This window comes from Ahaetulla prasina, chromosome 1, assembly GCF_028640845.1.
Source record: "Ahaetulla prasina isolate Xishuangbanna chromosome 1, ASM2864084v1, whole genome shotgun sequence".
Taxonomy (NCBI): Eukaryota; Metazoa; Chordata; class Lepidosauria; order Squamata; family Colubridae; genus Ahaetulla; species Ahaetulla prasina.
The window spans coordinates 264,699,086-264,723,574 of NC_080539.1; the positions used below are offsets into that span (position 1 = coordinate 264,699,086).

The 24,489-nt window shown below is 42.9% G+C and overlaps 1 protein-coding gene across 2 annotated transcripts in view; it reads left to right on the plus strand.

The window, feature by feature from the left end:
- The first annotated feature begins 2,762 nt into the window (after positions 1–2,762).
- Positions 2,763–24,489, plus strand: part of LSP1 (lymphocyte specific protein 1) — a 134,402-nt gene continuing 112,675 nt past the window's right edge. Inside the window, exon 1 of one of the 2 annotated variants that reach the window (XM_058157849.1) lies at positions 2,763–2,929. In XM_058157849.1, the coding sequence (XP_058013832.1) occupies positions 2,850–2,929 (80 nt within the window). In that variant the 5' untranslated portion in view covers positions 2,763–2,849. The remainder of the gene's footprint in view (positions 2,930–24,489) is intronic. The other variant, XM_058157841.1, reaches the window with a different exon arrangement.

Below are 24,489 nucleotides of genomic sequence, written 5' to 3' on the forward strand. Positions count from 1 at the left end.
TTCCAGGTAGATTTCCAAACACATTTTAGAAAATAATTGGTAAAAATAATTTTACTCTTTTTAAAAAAACAGTACAGTTTAGGTGCACTTTATACCAGGGGTCTCCAACCTTGGTCCCTTTAAGACTTGTGAACTTCAACTCCCAGAATTCCTCAGCCAACTTTGCTGGCTGAGGGACTCTGGGAGTTGAAGTCCACAAGTCTTAAAGGGACCAAGGTTGGAGACTCCTGCTTTATACCGCAGCTCCATTTATATTTCAATTGCTCATGATCTTGGTAAAAGAATCAGCTAAGTTATTATATTACAAACAAAACAATTTGCATTCCTTTTAAGCAAAACATACATACAGATTTATTAGAAGGGGTAAACATCAAACTCTTAATAAAACTAAATATTGTATTTCCCACATTTTAACTTTATGAGTTTAACTTAGCAAGACAGGTATACAACGTGTACTTGCATTAGGGAAGAACATTATAGAGAAATCCTATCCAGAAAGTCAGGCATGCTGAGAATGCTAGTAATCACTGCTTCTTTTTAAAATCAAAGTTACATTTTCTTACATCCAGGGTGATTATAGACCAAGCTTCCTCCATATTGCAAAATTTTCTTTATAACCTCTGCATTATCATACCTAGCTTCACATGGAATATGTAATTCCTTGGTTGAAACATTTTTGTACAATGATGTGGTAAAAAAGAAAAAAAAACTTTCGAGGGAATTTGCTTTCCCATGCTTACCAGTACAGAATAACAATTTTCAACAGTTAAATCTGACAGTCATTAGTTATATCAAAAAAGTCAAGATGGCAGCCATAGCCATGTGATCAAAATATCACATCTTAATGCAATGCATGGGGTAGATTTATCAGAAAGGTTAGTAATTCTTAAGAGCAAGTGAAAGATAACAGAAAATCTGTTATGATTTGACAGACATCCCTATATTTATGGAGAAAACCAGGATTCTAGTTTGAAAAACTGGAAAATTTGTTTAAAGTACGAAAACATTTTTCGTGGCTTTTTTTTAATTAAACAGAAGCAATCTATGTGCAGGTTCAGATGAGGAGAATAAAAAGTATTAAGGCCATAATTTTTAATAATGTAAGACAGCAATTCTATGCACAGTTTCCCAAAAGAATGTAGATCTCCCTGAACTTATTAATAGGATTTATTTCTGATAAAAAGAACAACAGTTTTATTATTGCCTAGAGTTCACTTTAGCAGATTTTGGAATAAAGTCCTATGAAAAGAATGCAATATATATGGAGTCTTTGGTGTTGTCTGAGTTTGGTTGTTTCTAGTTTCATTGTGCACTGAAGATGTTACTTAGTTGAGTAATGAAAATCTGGAAGCAAACAAACATTTCAGAGAGCATCAAAGACCCCACCTATGACCTACAGATATTCTCTTTTATTAATATTATACATGCACACAATTCTTATGGGCTGGGGAGAAAGAAAAGAAGAAAACTCATTCTAAGATTTAACACCATTGCTCATGGGTTAAATTAAGACTAAGGTTTCTTATCAGATTAAGTACTTTAGCTAGCTATATAGTCAAAGGTGAGAGGTAGGATTGTTTTAGAACCGAGCAAGCATAAAGCTGAAATTCAGTGTGATTCGTGTCCACATTGGACACGTAGCAATGCATTTACTGTACTTCTGGAGAACAATGAATAGGGGATCAGAATCCAGGAGGTCTCAAATTGCTCTTTTTTTCAGTAGGAATAAGAAAATGCTGGTGAGGGGGTTCTATTTTGGGGCCTTGAATGTTTTTGATGCCTAGAAATGTATGAATGTGGCATTCTGGATACATGTGAAAGGTTCTACAGATACCAGGTCAGTAGTCATAAAATAAAACTTGCACTTTTCTCATAAACTGGTTCACTCCCTACTCTGAAAAAAAAAATCTGTCTGGATCAATGGGTGGAAAATGACATATTTAAGTGGGCTAATCTGAAATATTTTGCTGTCTGGACCAGATTAGTATATGGGAGTCTTCCATTCCTTCTCTTGAGTCAGCATATTCTCTTTACAATGTTCATTTCATTTTTAATCTTCTGAAACATCTCGTCTTGTCCGTGTCTTCTTCTAAAAGTAAAAACACTAAAATAAAACCAAACAGTTAACAATGCGTTGACCTATCAGGACACTGAAATTATCTGTCCTTTTAAGGAAGTCACTTGGCCCATTGGTGGAAAAGGACTGTTTCATGGGTTAGATGCATTATAGGTAGTTAGAGTTGCTTAATATTGATTAAACCTTTAACCCCCATTAACTTGAACAATATCTCTTGCTATCCTATGTGGCCCCTCTGGTCAGTTTTTTTTTTCTTTTGCTAGACTGTGGATTTCTTGTTCCTTCCATCCCTTCAAATATGCAGCTTGTAGATACTTGAAGTTGTGTTGCAACTGCCCAATCTCCCAACCCTGTTGTTTGCTCTAAGGATCCTTACACTGACAAAACGCAGATAAGGCTGGAAAAAAGAATGTGAAGTATCTAAAGTTGCAAGTACAGATGTGCTGCCGCTTTTGTGAGTTTGACTTAAACACCAAGATTGCTCTGTGAGCTGCAATTATGCTTTGTTCCCCTTATGGCCTGCATTAGTACTTGAGATTTTTTGGGGGAGGGGAGGGATTAGCTTTCTTCTTTTAAGACTTTAAAAAAAAAAGAATGATTCTTTCTGATTAAAAAGTAAACTCACACCCCCAGTCCCACATGGTTTCCGGTGCATCTGGCTTTAGAGTCGATACAGGAAGAGTGGTGAGAGAACAACTGCACTCTTATCATTCTTACAAAACAGTTTGGAGAGAAAAGTGACTCAACTCACAATCTTAACCCAGCAAAGAAAATGGCTGATGAGCAAAAATGTTTGAGAGACCTTGAGGGTGAAATCGTGGAACAGGAAGATGCTGAAGGAGAGACCCAAAGGTAGGGAAATTCACCTTAACTATTAATCTCTTTTTCTTCTGATTTTTTTCTTTAAAGTAGATAAAATGAGACTCTTTAAAAGAAAGGGGGAATGACAAATCCAGAGGTGTATCAGATAAACAATTTGGGATCCAGGCTCCAGCTTCTTTGCTATTGTGGCCTTCTTGCCTGCAGTTAAGTTTGCGAGACACTCTTATGGGTAACTTACTCAATTAACCCAAATTCCTGGGTACACATGACCCGCACATTAACCACTTGGTTTGGGTTTGTACAACAAGTTAGGCAAAGATATGCTTGGCTGATCTGTGTTTCATATGTGTTTCACAACTCCGTTTATGCTTCTTCCACAGTCTTAAATATTAAATTCTGGCTTTTAGGAATAAATTAGATGTCACAGCAGCAGACACCATAAAATTAAACCTCAGTCATGAGAACTGTATGGGAGCTGGGAAATGAATCAGCCTGTTCCCCCAATACCATTTTTCTCTGAGCTAGACTCCATACCATGCAAACTACAATGTGTTGATGGAACAGCAGTAGGGAATACTATAGCTCCAGAGTGGATATTTGGGGCAGGATAGAGTTTACTGTACTCTGTGCTCCTTACACTGGCCTCTTACTTTCAATAACACTGTGGGAGATCTATTTTTAAAAACCTGATGCCTAATCTGAGTCTTATATTAATGGTTATAAGACATAGAGTGGCTATACATCTTACAGCATGGTGGAAGTTAATATAGCTACAAATCTTAAGCTTTTCAAATTCTTGATGTCTGCCTTGGGTTTCAGAAAATGCAATGACTATGAAGATGCTCATGATGTTACAGTCCCATTGGAGTCTTGGCCTTTCTTAAATATGTGTGTGCATGTCGTCTCTAGTAGCATTGATTTGAATGCAGAAGAAATTGTATTTTCTCATCACAATTCTGAAAATTCAGATGCAAACTTATGCTTCTCTTGTTTGTGTGTGTTTACATGTACTCGTGATTTCGGGTGGGTAGATTTAAAATAGCACCTATTGGGTGGGCAGGAAGAAAATGATCAAGACTTAAATTGTGGCATATCAGATAGGAAAAATGTTTTTACCATCCTCCCTCCATATTACAATCTTGATGAAAAGTTTCCTCCGCTATTACCACCCAGTTCCAATTTACCCTAGATGGGGATCTTTCTTGAAAATCAAGGGACTAAGAGGAAGAGATTTTGTTTGATTTCCTCTTTCAAGTGTCTTTGCAATTGTAAGCATATATTTTGTGGTATAGTGGTGTCCTATGAGCAAAGAAGCATCAAATAAAGACCACTGTGTAAATGAAAAGCTATGGATGTGAACTTTGGGCACACATTAATTTGTCATTTAACCAAGTTGGCATTCTTCAACAGCCTTGATTCTTGAGTGCCCATAGGAAACCCTCCAGTATCATAGGCACAAGCCTTGGGTTTGGCCGCTCATCACAAATGAATGAAAAGTAACATTTTGGAGTAGATGATTAGAATCAGTCACATGCCATACTTTGCTTGAATACTGTATATCTTATAGGTTTAGCATGAAGTCAGGTGACTTGGAGTAAAAATAAAAAATGAATGTAGAACAATAGATCAATCATTTTGCTAACATTTTAAATGTCCTTGCAAAGTAATCATTAAAGCACCCAATGGATAATTCACTTAATCTTGAGATAAAGATTGGAATCATAACAAGAGTGAATTGATTCAAGTGTCCCTGGATTTTGCTTTTGGTATTAGGTCATTACCAATCTCCTCCCTTTAACATTCTAAAAAGCAATATATGGTATCAGGAAAAGAAACCTGTTATGCAGCACAAATATATTTAGGTGTTATCTGACAGAAATTCTCAAGGCCTTACAGGACTTCATCTTGATTTGCAAAGACTCCCTTCCAGTCAGTGCTGTTTCCTAACTACCAACTTCCCTTTTATGTTTTCAAAATGACAGGTACACGGCTGAATAAATGTCGAGTTAGGGGAGGGAAGTATTTTTACTGAGGTTTTTTTTTAAATGATTTCTTTCTGATTGTCAGTCATTCAGAGCCAAATGTGGCACTGTGAGTATGTAAGTTAATACATAAAATAGATGGAATTGGCTATGCAAGCAGATCCTACGTTTTCCTTTTCTTAAAATCAAATCTGTAGACATCAATCTTTCAGAGTAAGAGGCTAGTTTATGACATTTTCTTTTTCCACTAAAAATGGTTGTCGCCTTTATGAAGATATTGATGGTATTAAGTGATTCTGTTTATCGCATTTGGGAGCTAGTTTTTCAGATTTTTCTTCTGGATGCCTTGAAATTGTTTGGTACTCTTAAAGAACAAGCATTTTACACATTCCAGAGACAGTTTTGCCAACTAGCCAACATTTAAAAATTTAGCTATCTTGACAAATGGCAATCTGGAAGGATTTGAAGATAACAGTTTTAGAATTATCCTTATTGATTGATATACCTGGGAAATGATCACACAGGTTTATTTTATTTTATTTTATTTTATTTATTTTGTCACAACATCATACAAAAAGATTATATAGTATATAAACATATATATGAGTAAATATTAGGCGGTATAAGCATATATATATATATATAGGAAGAAGACTGAAGATCTATTTCCTGTCCCCACTAAGGGAAGAGTAACTGAAATTATATTCAATCAATCAAACAATCAACTCAGAAAGCAATTATGGCAGTCTATACTTTCACATTTATTCAGAAATGCTTTTCAGCACCTTGCATGAATTCAGCTTCTCTCTGTGACAATCCCAGCAGCCATACCTGTGTTTTTTTTAAAAAAGAAAAAATGCAGCTGCTTTAATGCATTAATGCATTAATGTGATTCTTAAAGCAGCTTGTAGAAGCTTAGCAATAAAAAAGGTGGAGGAGGAAGAGGAAGAGAAAACCATGGCTGTTTCAATGAATAGCAGAGATGAGCTGTACTTGCAGATTTAAAACACTTCTGTGACTCATTTTCAAAGCATGCATAATCCTAATTCATAATGTTCAAATGGACAGTTTTCACACTGTGGAGTATCTGTTACCAGTCACCACATATTTTCTAACACATTCAACAAATCTTCAGCACAAAGGCATGATTGACTACCTCTGACTCATTTGCAGACCTAAAGTGCTTCTTAGGGGAGGCCTGTTAGAAGGCCCCTTGTAATGAGAGTTGCATGATTCCTTTAGCCATGTTGGTGCATGTCTCTCCCATGCTGGTCAACTTATTTCATTGGATCTTTACCTGGTGAAGATCTGCTACTAATTAGCTGGTGGTTACAGCTGGTGAGTGTGGCCAGCGAATATTTGTGGAACTCATGTAGACTTCATTCTTTGGGCCTAGATAGATCATTTGAGCAGCATGCACTTAAGAGGTTATTTGCACACATGATTATTTGATTTTCACAAAAGCACTGACAATTCGTCCATATTTTTGCATTTCTAGTAATCCCTTTGGATATCTAGGGCAGAAGCCACATATTATATAATATATATCCTGAAAATGTAAGGCATGGATCTTTGGACAAAACTGCAAAGTTTTCCATAGTTGGGTTTTTTGGTTTTTTTTTGGGGGGGGGGCAAAAGTTTAAAACTGGTATGCTTTATTTAGGCAAAGCAGCTTTTGGGTTTTTTTTACTCCCTTTAAAAAGTCTATTTTCATTTTAATTTCAAACTAATATAAACTCAGATTTCTTGAAACAGGACAATGTAAACTGCATATCGAGCTTTATATTTGAATGCCAATGACTGTACTTAGTAAAACTGAAATATAAATGAAGAAGGATTTGTGTGTATGAGAAAATGGATACTTGCAGACCCAGATGTCCCTTACAGCTGCAGTCAAAAGTTTTGTGTGGGATTTTCGATCTCTTTTCTTTCATAGGAAAAAAGATGGAAGAAATGTTGTAGAAAAATGCTTGATGGACATTACCTCACAGATGACCCCCACCCTGTCAAATTTATTTATTTATTTAATTAAACTTTTATACCGCCCTTCTCCCGAAGGACTCAGGGCGGTGTACAGCCTTCATTTAAAACAATTTATATGCATATTAAAATAACAATTAAAAAGCTTATTCAATAAAAGGCCGAAATTAAAACTGTCCAATTGACCATATAAAATACCCAGTAAAATTACAATTAAAAATTAAAAATTAAAAATTTAGAATTTAAAAATCAGGCCAGTCCCGCTTGGATAAATAAATAAGTTTTCAGTTCCCGGCGAAAGGTCCGAAGGTCAGGCAATTGGCGTAAACCGGGGGGAAGTTCGTTCCAGAGGGTAGGTGCTCCCACAGAGAAGGACCTTCCCCTGGGGGCCGCCAGCCGACACTGCTTGGCGGACAGCACCCTGAGAAGACCCTCTCTGTGAGAGCGTACGGGTCGGTGGGAGGCATGTAGAAACAGCAGGCGGTCCAAGGTCAAAGACCTTGGAATTTTTATATCTAATGATCTAAGTGCCAAAGCCCACTGCAACTACATAGCAAAAAAGAGTTGTTAACTTAATTCTACGTAGCTTCTTTTCCAAAAACACCACACTACTGACCAGAGCATATAAAACATTTGCTAGGCCAATTCTTGATTACTGCTCGCCTGCCTGGAATCCATACCATATTTCTGACATCAATACAGTTGAGCGTGTCCAAAGGTATTTTACGAGAAGAGTTCTCCACTCCTCCATAACCAATAAAATACCTTATTCCACCAGACTTGATATCCTGGGTCTAGAAAACTTGGAACTCGGTCGCCTTTGATAGGACCTGGGTTTAGCTCATAGAATCATCCATTGTAATGTCCTTCCTACCAATGACTACTTCAGTTTTAACTACAATAACACAAGAGCTACCAACAGATTTAAACTTAATGTCAACCACTCCAGTTTGGATTGCAGAAAACACGATTTCTGTAACAGAATTATCTGTGCTTGGAATGCATTACCTGATTCTGTGGTCTCTTCTCATAACCCCAAAAGCTTTATTCAAAATCTATCCACTGTTGACCTCACCCCATTCCTAAGAGGACTCTAAGGGGTGTGCATAAGAGCACAAACGTGCCTACCGTTCCTGTCCTATTGTTTCTTTCCGTATATATATATATGCTTATACTTCCTTGTTTCTCCTCATGTATATGTTTATATATTATATAATCTTTTGTGTTATGCTTGTATATATTGTTATGACAAAATTAATTAAATAAATAAATAAATAAATAAATAAATAAATAAATAAATAAATAAATAAATAAATAAATAAAAATATGGGAAGGTTATGCTTATAGTGAAAATGATGGTGTCTGGATACCTTCCCTTTTGCAAAATTCCATAATGGAGATGAAGAAAAATCAATGCATGATAAAAGTCTTGCTTGGAAATACCGTATGAGTAAAAGTTGCTGGAAAAAGCTCAGACTGTAATCTTGTGACTATCAAATCAGAACTGAGGTTCTGCTGTATTTAGTGGGACATACCCCCAAGCAAACATGTAAACAAGTGCATGCACTATCAAATATATATTGTGTGTGTGTACATGCACACATGTGTTTTAATATATTTCCTTTGCATTTTCTTTGAATATCGGCTTAACCTGATGTAATTATATCTGCTGTGGACAAGCAATGTTCTAAAAGAATGGCACGAATTGGAAGTAGACTTACCTTTCTTTAACTTTAGGTCTTCAGCAAGAAGTATGAGCAAAAAGGGCTGAGTCAGAAATTCAAGAGAAGTGGGACCTACAGCAAAATGTTGCAGTAGGTGCCAGACTAACTGCATAGCCTTCTTCAGGATTTCTCCTTCCCCTTTTCCATTTTGGTCATCTTCCCACAAAACAGTATTTTATACTTGCTGCACATGCTGTAGCCTCATAGTTGTCTTACTTCCTCTTTTTTCTAACTTTTAAAACTGTTGTTTTGAAAATACTGGGAGTTTCCCCAAGGCTGTTGATACTTCAGTCTTATCCCAAAGGTGCTTTCTAAAAGGCAACTTCCTTCAAGGAAAAACAAAGTCCAGTTGCCTTTTGAAAAAGCACCTTGGGGACAACCACGACCTGGTTGACTGTGAATCTCCATAGATATCTCAGTCTTATTCACTCTTTGTTTATTTATAAATGATGCATTTTGGTTTATTTATGGATGGATGTGTGCAGAATGTATATCACCATACCATACCATACCATACCATACCATACCATACCATACGTATAATCAGTGGTGGTTGCTACCGGTTTTCCCCAGTTCAGGAGAGCCGGTAGTGGAAATGTTGATGTAAGAGCGAACCGGTTCACTCCGACGATCAGCTGAGCCCTCCTTCCCGCCCCTGCGCTATACCTACCTTTATTCCTTCATTTTTAGACCAGCTGAAAGGCGCTGCAGAGCAGATTGCCATGCCTCAGCTGTTCTGCAATTCAATGCGCTTGGGTGAAGCGCAAGTTTGACATGTGTGCTCACTTTGCTTGCACGTGCCCGCCAACTGTGCGCAAAACATGTGCGCGAAGCGAACCAGTGGTAACACCAGTTAGAAACCACCACTGAATATAATGCTATGTCTTTCCAATCTTCTGTAAATTAAATAGCTTTGATTAGTTGGGATTATTTCTAAACTCTCAAATGCAACAACAGTCACAACTTCAAATTTATATATTAGTTAAGCTGAAAGTTTTGGGAATAAAGTAATGTCAGTACAATACAAACAGAATCTGGCATGATATTGTGAACAAACAAGGTACTATTATTACTCTTGAAGGTACAGTATTATTTCAAAAATTTAGAATCAATTTATATTAGATCCGGAAATTTCTTCTGATCATCCAAGGAAAAATAATGCCAAATCCTGTAAATCCTTTGGGTGAGTCCACACCCCACCCCCCCTTAACATCCAGACCATTGCTGGGGAGCACACAATAACTAAACAAACTAAAAAAACTGCTATGGACAGCCGGCGGCCATGTGATATGGGGCGCACAGCTGATTGGTCTGCCGGCAAGGCAGCAAACTGGCGGGACACAGTAGCACGCTGATTGGCTGAGACGCTGACAGCTCCTATATAAAAGAGCTGTCAGCGCTGTTGTTGTTGCTTGTTAACTCGTTATCCAAGTATCGGAAGCGAGTCACGGTTGAAGGTTTCTGTCAGTTAATAAATGGTTGTTAATTGTTACCCTGCATCGCCTCCTCATTGTTGTTCTGAGAATACAACACTGGCGACGAGGATGGGATTTGCCTGAGGCGGCAGGGCTAACAGAGTCATTTACAGAGTCGTTAAGAACTATCAGCTGAGCAGATCCACAGCGAAGACAAAGACGGGTCAGTTAAAGCTGCAGAACAGTGCCTAACCAAGCATGGCAACGTTATCAACCTTCACACCCTTTGATCAGACAAAGGAAACCTGGGATTCCTTCTTAGACCGTTTTGCTTGTTTCCTATCTGCTAATGATTATAAGGGGCTACCCGGGACAGGAAGTTAGCTGTATTCCTGAGTGTCTGTGGACATGATATGTTTGAGAATGCACGAGCTCTTTTGGCACCTCAATCAGTCCAGGATGTGGCTTGGGAGACCCTGTTAGCTGTTTTGAAGGGTCACTATGCCCCACTGCCATCTAGAGTTGCTAGACGCCATGCATTTAGATTTAGATATCAGAAGGAGGGGGAGACCATTGCACAATACACAGCTGCTCTAAGACAAGCCGCCCTGTATTGTGAGTTTAAGGAGCTGGAGGAGATATTGCTGGATCAGTTGATTTGTGGAGTCAGGGACATTCGACTTCAACGCCGGCTGCTCGCTAGAACTGATATAACATTGCAAACGGCCATAGATGAGGCTAGAGCCTCTGAATTATCTAATCAGTCAGCTACAGAAATTAGGAAGCCTTTTAATTCAGCAACAACGGATAAACCATCCGCTGTTCACCAGGAGGAAGTAGAATTGGACCAAGCAAGTGAAGGGGAATGGGAGATCAGCCGCCTTAAAGCCTCCCAGACCAAAAATAATAGGGAACCTGAGGGAAAGAAGACTCAGGGTCCGTGTGGGGTGTGGAGGAAACCACAACCGCCTGCCTGCCGCTTTAAAAATGTTGATTGCAGGCGGTGCGGTAAGAAGGGCATTTAGCAAGGGTCTGTAGAGCCATACTCCTGTAAATGGTAACCAGCGAGGCCTAACACTCGAGGTTACAGGCCACAGAATAGAATGGAACAGGTGGAAGAGGACTGTTTTACAATTGTGCGCAGCTGGCCTGAGGAAATAGTTGATCAGGCTAGCTCCAGTTTGAAAAAGAAGTTGTTTCTCTCAGTGTTAATCGAGGGCAAGATTTGTAATGGAGATTGACACAGGATCATCTGTGTCAATCATATCATGGGATACACTTAGGAGGTTAGTGCCTTCGATAGTGAAGAGCAGATTGTTGTCCTGCAGGCTCAGACTGCGCGATTACCAGGGGAATCATATTCCCATTTTAGGTTGCGGAAGATTTAGGGTACAATACAGAAATTTCAGTGGCCGCCTTAAGTTAGTTGTGGTCAATGGCTCGCTGCCCAGCCTGCTAGGCCTAGAGTGGTTCGAGGCTCTGGGATTGGCAGTAACTGGAATACACGGCACTACGCCAGATCCATTCTCAGATCTGGTTACTGAATTTGCTGACGATTCAATGACAAGCTAGGAAAATATACCGACTCCTATATCATTTAATATGGACCCTAGCATAGCCCCTAGACGCCTTAAGCCACGCTGGTTCCTTCGCCTCCGTCCCAAGGTGGACAAGGAGATCGATAAACTGATAGAGCAGGGAATTTTAGAACCCGAGAGCAGGTTAGGTGGAAGCCACCCATATTATTTCCGTTTAAATCGGACGGCTCTATTCGAATCTGTGCAGATTATAAGGCGACAATCAATCGGGCTCTCCAGGCGAATCCCTATCCAGTTCCGTGGTCCAGCACCTTCTTCATTCCTTGGGCCGTGGTTCGATCTTCGCAAAGCTCGACATGGCTCAAGCATATCAGCAGTTGGAGGTGGACGATGCAACTGCGGAAGCACAGACCATCGCCACACACAGGGGAGCATTCAAGTGTCGCCGGCTCCAATTCGGGCGTAAAGGCCGCCCGGCATCTTTCAGAGCCTCATGGAGAGGCTTTTACATGGCTTGCCGGGAGTGATACCATATTTTGATGACATATTCGTGTCAGCCATGTCCAAGCAGAGCTTGTTAACCGCCTTCAGATTGTATTGTCTCGCTTCCGCAGAAGGGACTAAAGCTTAAACTGCACAAATGCAAGCTAGGCGTCGACAGGTCGAATTCCTCGGGTTCCTGGTGGACGCCAATGGTCTGCACCCATCACCGTCGAAGGTGCGTGCCATCAAGGAGGCCCCTACAATCAAGAATAAAACGGAGCTACAAGCTTTCTTGGGCATACTGAACTTTTATAACATATTTTTGCCCCACAAATCTACGTTGCAGAGCCGCCCACCGACTCCTGAGATCCCATATGCCGTGGGCCTGGGGACAGAAGGAGGCCAGGGCATTTCATGCTGTTAAGGACTTACTGTTGTCCACCCAGGTATTGGTGCAATACGACGCCAACTTACCACTCACATTGGCCTGTGACGCTTCTCCATACGGGGTGGGGGCTGTCTTGAGCCATAGGCTGCCTAATGGTTCAGAAGCCCCCATTGCCTATTTTTCCAGAACTCTTTCATCTACGGAACGGAACTACGGTCACATTGACAAGGAAGCTTTGGCGGCTGTGGCAGGCGTGAAACGTTTCCATGACTATATGTATGGCTGCTTGACTTGATCACCGACCACAAGCCGTTGTTGGGCATCCTGGCCAGCGATCGCCAGACTCCGAGTATCCTGTCTCCCAGAATGACTCTGGGTTGTTTTCCTGGCTGCTTACAAGTACAGACTGGTTCATCGGGCTGGCAAAGCTATGGGTCATGCCGATGCTCTGAGCCGGTGTCCCCTGCCTGTTGAGGTTGAGGACCCGCTCCGCGCCCTCCGTCCTTCTTATAGATGACCGGCTGGCAGCTGTTACTGCTGCAGATGTGGCTAGGCTCACCTCCAGGGATAGTACTCTCCGCCAGATCTGTGACTGGGTGAAAAGGGTTGGCCCAGGAAAGCTAGAGCCCGAATTTCAACATTACGGGCTCAAGCAGCACGAGATCTCTATCTTGCGAGGCTGCCTGTTGTGGGGCTCCAGGGTCATAATACCTAAGGAGTTACAGGAGGTGGTGTTGCACACGCTTGCATGAGGGTCACCCGCATAGCCCGAATGAAAGCTTTGGCCCGCAGCTACGTGTGGTGGCCAAAGTTAGATGAAGCTATTGCAGACTGGGTAGCGAGCTGTCAGCGATGCCAAGAGAATATGGCAGCTCCACCCACAGCGGCCGTTAGGGAATGGGAAACCCTAGGGCTCCTTGGTCCCGTATCCACTTGATTTCGCCGCCCTTTCCAGGGCCATACATTCATGGTGGTAGTGGATGCATATTCTAAGTGGGTCGAGGTTGCATCCATGACTTCGACCACTGCTGAGGTGGTTGTAAAGACATTGAGGAAGGTGTTCGCTACTCATGGCCTGCCTGATGTGTTGGTGTCAGACAACGGTCCGCAATTAACATCAGCACACTTCCAGACCTTCCTCGCGAGGCATGGCATTCGCCATGCGCTGTCGGCCCTGCTCCATCCGCCAGCAATGGCCTGGCTGAACGAACCGTCCGATCGGCCAAAGAGGTCCTGGTAAAGTTAGGGCCTGGGGACTGGCATACAAAACTTGCCACGATCTCCTATCACAGCACTCAACACCTAACCCAATAACTAACCGTAGCCCGGCCGAGCTACTGATGGGCCGGCGGTTGAGAACTACTCTTGATCGATTGCATCCTGACTACTCGACAGAGAAACCCCCGGACTCCATGGGAGGGGCTAGGATATTCCAATCAGGGGAATGGATTTATGCCCTAAATTTTGGTGGGGACCCCCGATGGCTGCCAGGTCAGGTAGTTGAGGTAACTGGGCCTCATTCATACCGCGTGCAATTGGACGATGGGCGATTTGGCGGCGGCACATTGATCAAATACGGAAACGCCTGCACCCCTCGGTGGAGAAACCCCCAATGAGATAGCTACCCCACTGACACCTGTGATGGTAGGCAATGAGGAGGAAGTTGAGGACATTCCTAGCACAGGGGGGTCTTCCAGTACAAGCGAGGCCACAGACTTACCCCCATGTCAGGGTCAACAGGCTGTAAGCGAGTTTCCTGCAGTAGCAGCCGATCCGCCTCCAGCAGTTACAGAAACTCCGCTGAAAGGTCCACCATCCCAAATTGAAAATGCTGCACCGCGCAGGTCAGGGAGGAGCCGACACCGCCCGGCATACTTGGCCGATTACGCTTGCGCGATCCAGGAGGGAAGGAGTGCTATGGACAGCCGGCGGCCATGTGATATGGGGCGCACAGCTGATTGGTCTGCCGGCAAGGCAGCAAACTGGCGGGACACAGTAGCACGCTGATTGGCTGAGACGCTGACAGCTCCTATATAAAAGAGCTGTCAGCGCTGTTGTTGTTGCTTGTTAACTCGTTATCCAAGTATCGGAAGCGAGTCACGGTTGAAGGTTTCTGTCAGTTAATAAATGGTTTTTAATTGTTACCCTGCATCGCCTCCTCATTGTTGTTCTGAGAATACAACAAAAACAATGCCCAGCTTTCCTTAATTGAATAGTTTTCATGTATATTGGATTAGAACTCTCATAATCTACAGCTAATATGGCCATCCTAAATGGATGAATGATTTTGAAATCTAACATACCTGGCTATTCCAATCCATTTTTAGATATTGATTACACTTATGTAACACATTCAATCATAAAATAGCCAACAAAGTTGAGCTAACTGTGTTGTGCATGTGTACTAGTATATGTAGTTAGTTTAAGGTTGCCACCTAGTGATCGCTTGGATTTTGGTAGTACAGATACAGTAGCTTTAACCCGATGAAGTTAACCAGTCTAAGCATATCATGCAAATACAGTTACAAAATCATAGACTCTTATCCTAACCCAGCTCTTCCTATTGTGAAAGGAAGATCTGATTTCATAAATATACATTTTCTAGACTATTTTAACTCTCTGTATTTTGTAGTTACTTAATGAAAAGCAGGGATAAAGCTATGCTAAACATGACGTGAGGATGAGGCAAACAAAGTGTTGTGAGGACACAGAATAAAATGGGCTGTACCACTTGGTACATTTGGCAGAAAACTAGTGGCATAACATTTGCTGGGCCTGCTACCCAGTCTTTATTCTGTCTCAATTTCCCCTGTTCTCACTCACTGAAGTCACCTCTCTCTTTCCTTCTAAGGAAATTGATGAAAGCCTTAGAGATCGTGCCCTTGGATGGGTCAGAATGAGGGAACTTGGTTATAACTAAGGATGATTTAAACTTGCTTTCCTCTTGGGCTTATAATGTTTTCTTGGTGATGGCACAGGATATGGCACGCGCACACACACACACACACACATACACAAAGATTACCAGGGTGTGTCTTTGCTATGGTTATAACTGCACTGGAGAAAATCGCTTGGTCGCTTTGAAGAATGAGTTCATTGACATCCACAAAAATCTTAAACTAGGATTCGAATGCTTCTTGATAAAAATATAAGGTTGAGCACAGGCATCAGCTTCATTTCTAGAAGAAGCAGAGGAACCTACATCAAAAACATGAAAATAAAAATGAGCAAAAAGAATGAGTTGGTGGTTCAGAATGAGTTTGTCGATCAGAAAGGTCAGCAGTCTGATGGTTTGAATCTCTAGTAGAGGTCTCCTGCATGAGCAAGGAGTTGGACTAGATGACCTCCAAGGTCCCTTTCAACTCTGTTACTGTTACTTCAATATTTGGATCTTTTGAAGTAATTACAATGTGGAGCTAAGGCATTTTGATCTGGGGGATTGGTGCATGCCCATCCGAAGACTTTTTTTTTTTTTGAAACAAAACAGAGCCAGTGGTTAAGGCACCAGACTAGAAAGAGGAAAAATGAATTCAAGTCCTGCCTTAGCCAGCTGGGTAACCTTGGGCCAATCATTGTCTTTCAGCCCAATCCACCTCAAAAGGTTGCTGTAGAGAAAATAAGAGGAGGAAGGTGTTTTGGATACATTCGTCACCTTGAGTTATTTGTAAAAAACAATAAAGGCTGGACATAAATAAATAAATTGTTGCTGCTTAACATTTTTGGCCAGATTGTTCTTTAAAACTGGAGTGGCATTCCTGACTAACTCAGGACAAAATGTCCCATAGAAATAGAAAGGAGTTTTGGTTATTGTTTGGTTACCAACCTTCCTCTCCCTCTGAAGAAGAACGTTCTCAGCAAATTTCCGGCAATTCTCCTTCCCCAAAAGTCACCTTAGATGGAGAATCAATGGACTGGCAAAAGTGCAGATTTCAATAGTGCCTCTAACAAATATGATAACCAAGGGGGTTGTCTTAGCATGCATGACAAATATTCTCTGCCATTAGTTTCAGTCGATAACTGAACTTCTGCATTTTGCATAAATCAAAACTGGATGCAATTAGAGAGGACACAGATTGCAGGGAAGTGTGGCCGGCATTGTATGAAGCAGCTTCACCATTTTTGTGGCTCAAGCTATGAGCTTGTGGACTAGAAAATAGCTCCTTACAGACACGATTAATTATTCCTGCCCAACCTTCAAGGTTGCCTCCTGCTCTGGCTTCTTGTTCCCAATATCTGGAGGCTGCCCATATATGGCCGTTGATTAAGACTTGCTTTATGGGGCCAGTGAGCTACAGCCTTTCCTTTGCATGTTCATCTTCAGCTGTCCTGAATTCTCTAGATCTCTTAGAGGAGACTTGGAAAGTCCTAAGTCAATTACAGCAATTGCTAAGAATAGCCATCATTGGAAGGAGATTGTCTAAGAAAATTGATACCCAAGGAGGCATCTTTGGACTCCTCAGAACTGCATTCCATGGGGCAGAGCAGAAGAGGCGCTGCTCTATGTTTAACTCCAATGCCTGTGGCTGTATTAAAGATGGTAAAAAGCAACACATTCTATTTTAGTGAATAGACCCCTTCCTCCACGTACTCTTTTTCTTGTCATGGGTTACACAATTTATGATAATAGATTTTAAATAAACCAGTTATTGGTAAGGTTAGGTTAGGGTCAGATCCCAGTAATATACTGTAGATTTCATTTTTAAAATGTTATTTCTGCCATCAAAATATACTGTAGGCTCATAACTTAATTGGTAATACTAGAGCTATCAGAAAGGAGCAGCAAAAATCTGAATGACCACTAAAGAGATACTCTTTGTGTTATGTATCTTTAAATGTTTTGGCGGGAACCAAGCACGTTGCTGATTGGTTGAAGCCGCCGGATAAACAGTATATAAAGGGTTGTTTCTCCCCAGTTTGTTGCTGGGTTCACCATATATTAAAGATCTGTTGTCACTACCCTGGTCTCCAGCCTCGTTACTTCCCGAACTTAACACTGGCGACGAAGGTGGGATTTCGAGGCTAAGGAGCACCAGAACCGAGCTGAAGCACGGCAGAACCGAACCCAGCAAACACAGGGCAGAAAAGCGGAGATGGCCAGTTACACTCCGCCCGCACCGTTTGACCCAGCTAGAGAGAAATGGGGAACGTACATGACCCGTTTCGAAAGCTTTCTAGAAGCCAACGAACTGCAGGGAATTCCAGACAACCGCAAAAGGGCATACTTCTTGAGCCACTGCGGTCCCGAGGTCATCGACATCGCGGAAGCCCTGGCAGAGCCAACGCCGATACAATCGGTATCGTGGCAAACTCTGCAAACCATGTTAAAAAACCATTTCGCGCCAACGCCGTCCAAATACGTGCGGCGTTTTGAATTTGGAGAACGCCGGCAGCTAGAGGGCGAATCCATCGGCGACTACATGGCCGCCCTCCGGAAAGCCTCCAAAGACTGTGGGTACCGAGACCTGGACGAGGTGCTACTGGAGCAACTCATCAGGGGGGTCAGAGACATGCGTTTGAGGAGGCGGCTGCTATCGAAAAGCAACCTGACACTGGCGAACGCCCTGGACGAAGCCCGAGCGCATGAAATGTCCACACAAGCGGCGGAGACGCTTCAAAAGCCTCTCACACCAAAGGCGAGCACAAAGTCAACCCCGGTGCACCAAGAAGAGATCCAGACCGAGTCCGACGGAGAGGATGAGGAAGGGGTCTGCCGAACCGAGAAACGGGGCAAAGAGGACCGGGACGAATGCGGAAGTTGCGGAGGTCAACATCAGCGCCAACGCTGCAAGTTTAAGGACGCAACATGTCGGCGGTGCGAGAAAAAAGGGCACCTAGCTCAAGTCTGTCGAGCTCCCCAACCTTCCCGCCGAAAATTCAAATCGGCCAATCAGAGCGCGGGATCGGCAAGGCGACCCGCGATTGGCTCAAACAAAAAAGGCGCGGATTCAAACCAAACGACTGTGGTCATAGGCCGCGCCTCAACCCGAGTGGAGAAGAAGATCTTCACCAAACCCAAAATAGAGGGAGTACGGTGCCGACTCGAAGTGGACACCGGGTCAGCTATCACCATCATGTCCTGGGACACTTTGGCGAAGTCACTGCCAGCAGTCGCGAAGCGTCACCTACAATCACAACGACTACGAATCCACGACTACCAGGGGAATCGAATCCCTGTTCGAGGGACCACCTCTGTCCGAGTCGAGTACGGACCACACAAGAAGACCCTGCCCATCACGATCGTCGAAGGGACCCTGCCTAGTTTGTTGGGACTAGACTGGTTTCGTGCACTGGGCATGGGCGTGACCGGCATCTACAGAAGTGACTGTAACCTGAAAGACATACTTATGAATGAGTTCGAAGATGTCTTCAAGGACTGCCTGGGCAAGTACAAGGGGACCCCTATTTCATTCAACTTAGACCCCCAGGTAGCCCCCATTAGGTTAAAGGCAAGGAGAGTCCCTTTTGCCCTCAAACCTAAAATTGACAAGGAGCTAGATAAGCTCATAAATCAGGGGATTTTGGTGCCAGTCGATCACGCAAAGTGGGAGACGCCAATCGTCACCCCAGTAAAACCAGATGGGTCAATTAGAATCTGCGCTGACTACAAGGCGACGCTAAACAAAGCCTTACAGAAAAGCGCCACCGGTTCCGTGGTGCAACACTTGCTGCACTCTTTGGGGCAAGGGCAAGTCTTTGCAAAGTTAGACTTGGCCCAAGCCTACCAACAACTGCCGAGACGCCAACACAGCCGAAGCCCAAACGATTGTAACTCACAGGGGTGCATTCAAGTGTACACGATTACAATTTGGGGTGAGTGTGGCACCGGGGCTGTTCCAAAACTTAATGGAACGACTTCTGCAAGGGCTCCCAGGGGTAATTCCCTACTTCGATGATGTATTGATATCAGCAGAAAACGTAGAGGAATTGGGGGAGCGTCTGAGAAAGGTTCTGGGCATTTTCCGGTCAGCCGGATTAAAGGTTAAAGTGAACAAATGCCAGATAGGGGTAGAATCCGTCGAATTCTTGGGCTACCGTATAGACAAGAAAGGAATTCACCCCACTGAGAGCAAGGTCAAGGCAATCAGAAAGGCTCCAGCGCCCAAAAACAAAACAGAGCTACAGGCTTTCCTGGGGCTAGTGAATTTTTACGCGGTTTTTTTAAAAAATAAAGCGACCGTTGCTGAACCGCTGCATAAGCTTCTAGGGAAAAATACTGTTTGGTCTTGGGGAAAGTTGGAAAATAGGGCTTTCGAAGCAGTCAAAAACCTGCTCTCGAGCGATAGCCTGCTCATCCAATATCATAGCTCATTACCCTTAGTGCTGGTTTGCGATGCCTCCCCTTACGGAGTGGGGGCTGTGCTCAGCCACAGACTTCCAAACGGCACAGAAGCCCCTATAGCCTTCTACTCCAGAACGATGTCCTCCCCAGAGAGGAACTATAGCCAGTTAGATAAGGAAGCGCTAGCAATTGTGTCAGGGGTGAAAAAATTTCATGAATATGTTTTTGGGCGAGACTTTGAAATTGTGACTGACCACAGACCGCTGTTAGGAATACTGGCTGGCGATCGCCCAACGCCTGTGGCACTTTCGCCACGTTTGACTCGATGGACTATTTTCTTGGCCGCTTATTCTTACAAGCTGCAGCATCGACCAGGAAAAGAAGTGGGGCATGCAGACGCTTAAGCAGATGCCCACTACCAGGGCGATCAAGACCCCACCCGGGACGCCCATCCTACTTATTGACTCTTGACTCTGGCCCAGTCACATCTAAGGAAGTGGCTCGGCATCATACCGGGACATTATGTTAAGGACTGTACCGGTTGGGTACAGAGGGTGTCATTGCGCCGGGCGAACGGTTTAAGGAATTTGTAAAAACGTGATGAGCTCTCGGCTCAAGGGGTGCCTATTATGGGGTGATCGTGGTAATCCCTGAAAAATTAATGGGAAAGGTATTGGACCTCCTCCACGAGGGTCACCCAGGGATCGTAAGGATGAAGGGGCTAGCAAGAAGCTATGTGTGGTGGCCACTCATGGACTCAGAGATTGCTGAGAGGGTAGGGAAATGCCAGGCTTGCCAAGAGTCCAGACCTCTACCCCCAACGGCCCCAGTCAGGGAATGGGAAAAACCCCAAGGGCCATGGTCAAGAATCCACATTGATTTTGCTGGCCCTTTCCACGGCCAAACCTTCCTAGTGGTGGTCGACGCATTCTCTAAATGGTTAGAGGTCATACTCATGAAATCCACTACGGCCGAGGCAGTAATCGCAGCCCTGCGCCACCTATTCGCAACCCACGGGTTGCCTGACACTCTGGTGTCTGACAACGGCCCGCAATTCACGGCAGCCCAGTTTGAGGAATACTTGGCAGAGGAGGGCATCCGACATGCCCTCTCCACGCCTTTCCACCCTGCGTCGAATGGCCTTGCAGAGCGTTCCGTCCGGAGCGCTAAGGAGGCATTGTCCAGGCTCAAGCCAGGTGACTGGCAAACAAAGATAGATTTCTTTCTGGCCGTTCAGCACAGAACCCCAAGCACTGCTACAGGCAGAAGCCCAGCCGAACTACTGATGGGACGGAAGCTCAGGTGCCCACTTGACCGTTTGAATCCCCATTACACACCTGAGGGTTACAAGGGGGAACTAGAAAGAACAAGAGAAATGGGCATAGGCGACCGAGTGTGGGCCCGCAACTATGGGGACGGCCCAAGTTGGCTCGCAGGGCAAATCATAAAAGCAACCGGTCCAAAGTCATACTTAGTCGAATTACATGACAACCGAGTATGGAGGCGCCACATAGACCAGATAAGGAAACGAATAACTGAACAACCCGAACTAAACGAGACAGATAATGACCACTCCTTATTTGAACCCACAGCTGACTATATCCCGGGGGAGGCGCAAGACTTAGCTGAGGTCCCGGAGGTCCAGCGACGCCATCAGGGTCCCGATGGAAACAACAGGGAAAATTACAAAAGTAATCCAGGGCCGGATGGCCAAGAAAAAGAGTCTGCAAGTAATCCAGGGCCCGATGGCCTAGAGAAAGAGCTGGGAGGAGCAAACAGCCCCTCCGACCAGCTCAAAACACCACCCAGGACTGAACCGCGCAGGTCCGAAAGAATTAGGAGACGCCCAGGTTATTTGCGTGACTACGTCGAAAAATAACATGTAAATAATATGTAAATAGTGGTAAAGTGTTTTCTGGGAGGGGAGGAGTGTTATGTATCTTTAAATGTTTTGGCGGGAACCAAGCACGTTGCTGATTGGTTGAAGCCGCCGGATAAACAGTATATAAAGGGTTGTTTCTCCCCAGTTTGTTGCTGGGTTCACCATATATTAAAGAGCTGTTGTCACTACCCTGGTCTCCAGCCTCGTTACTTCCCGAACTTAACACTTTGAAAGCATCAAACCCGGGTACTTACGAGACCACCTGCTGTTACCCTTTGCCTCCCACCGACCCGTACACTCTCACAGAGAGGGTCTCCTCAGGGTGCTGTCCGCCAAACAGTGTCGGCTGGCGGCCCCCAGGAGTAGGGCCTTCTCTGTAGGGGCAGTGACGCTCTGGAACGAACTTCCCCTGGCCTATGTCAAGTGCCTGATCTTCGGACCTTCCGTCGTGAGCTCAAAACACACTTATTCATTCAAGCGGGACTGGCATAATAGTGTTGAATTTTAATTGGGGTTTTGTTAATATTTTAAAATTTTAAATCTAAATTTTAATTATCAGCCTTTATAATCTGCTATGTTTTAAATGTTGTTTTAATTGTATATATCTTGTTTTTATTCTTGGCTGTACACCGTCCTGAGTCCTTCGGGAGAAGGGCGGTATAAAAATTTAATAAATAATAATAATAATAATAATAATAATAATAATAATAATAATAATAATAATAATAATAATAATAATAATAATAATAATAAAAATAAAAAAACAAGAGAATCAATCTAGGTGTATTTTATAAAACAAGACAAGGACATTGGCGATCTTTTTAATCACAATTCAGAAAATTTGCCCGGAAACCAAAAAGAAAAAAATTCTCATCATTAATTCAACCTCTCTGATAATACTTCTAGATAAAATGTTCTTTTGCTAAGCTTGATCCGATTCTTGGAAATGGTGTATTGTTCCATGATTAAACAAGCTGAAGTGGTAGTTACAACTAATAAGAATGTCAACCTAATGTGAAACCTTGATATATTTCTCGTATTTTACTCAGGGCTGCAATCCCAAACATGTTTAGTTCATTGGACATATTTCTGAGATTCCAAACTGTTTGTTTTGGGCAGCAGCATCTGTAACAAGCCATGATGACATCAAAATAAGATGTGCATCATGACGTCATTGTGCAAAGAATACAACCTAATACTTTCAACATAACATCTGATATAAGTATAAGTATCTGATATAAGTACATAATATAAGTACATCTGATATAAGTACATAAGGCATATCTGTATCATGCCATCATGATGAACATGCCATCATTTGTCCTCCCATGAGCTGCTTATGCATGCAGTTTTTATGTTCTGCATGGTTTCATGAGAATATCACATGAATCTTGTGAATGACAGTTTCTTGCTCCAAACGGTTTACAGTCTAGAATTCAGTATAGTGGAAACATTAAAGAAGGTGGGGAAATGGGCCATATCCGGTTATGACTATTTCAAATAAAGATTTTCCCTTAAAAGATCAAGCAGTATGGGCCTCTGGTGGCTCAACAGACTAAGTCTGTTTGTTATTAACACAGCTGCTTGCAATTACTGCAAGTTCAAGTCCCACCAGGCCCAAGGTTAACTCAGCCTTCCGTCCTTTATAAGGTAGGTAAAATGAGGACCCAGATTGTTGGGGGCAATAAAAGTTGACTTTGCATATAATATACAAATGGATGAAGACTATTGCTTAACACAGTGTAAGCCGCCCTGAGTCTTCGGAGAAGGGTGGGATATAAATTTTAAAAAAAAAGACACAAACCATAAATAAATTATTTCATATTACAATGAACAATGCATAAATATTTGTCCAAGGTGATGATTAAGAGGATTGTTCACCATTTGAGAAGGTCTGAATCTTCCGTACCTTCAGCTGTTAGAAGGCTGTTCACATTTTTAAAAATGGATTGGTATATGGATATGTGTGTATATGTGTGTGGGTATATGCTTGGTGAAGACTAACTAAAATAATTAAACAATAGAAAAGGTGCGCTGCTGGAAATCTTTAACCAAGACAGAGGCCAGGTCAGCTCTCCCTTAAAACAGAATGTGTTATGACCCAGGCCCAAGTAGGTAGTAATAAACTCAGTCTGTGAAAAACCAAACAAACTTTATTCAAACAGCTGGGAATTATTTCATTCCCAGCGTCATTCAATTCAGAGTAAAACAAATGCCTCCTAACAAATTCCTCAGTTATCTCGCAAACTTTGGTCCAATTAGGCAAACTGCCAAAGGCCTTTCCTGGCAAACATCCAGAAGCCACAAAAACAAAGACGTAGACGAAGCAGAAAATGAAGCAGAAGATGAAGCAGAAGATGCAGCTACAACATTGTTTTCTGGCAAAGGCCAAACACCGGTGCTGGTCTCTTTTAAGCCTCATGGGAGGGGCCAATCATCTCTTGGCCCTACTCCGGAATTGTCCTCTCTGCTTGAGCTGCTATTGCTTTCTGGCAGCTCTTCTCATGTGTGCATTAGGAACAGGCTCCTCCTGTTCCTCTGCCTCACTACTATCAGTCTCTGGAGGCTCTGGAGTCCGCACCTCACTTCCCGATGGCCCTGGCCTCACCTCAGCCTCATCGCTGTCCGACTCCGCTGCCAGCTCCACAGGCTGCTGACGGACCACAACAGAATGTCCCAAAGATGCTTTTCAAAAAGTAACTGGACTTCCTTGGTTTTTTATTTCATTGAAATTATTTCGCTTCTCATCCAAGAACTGAAGAAGCTTCTTGAACAAAAAGAGAAATGTTTTCAAGAAAAAAAACACCAAGAAAGTCTAGTTGCCTTTTGAAAAGCACCTTTGGGACAATGATGATATGGGTGCTTGAGAATCTTAGACATTTAAAACAGAATGCTCAGACATTGAATGGTGAAGAATGC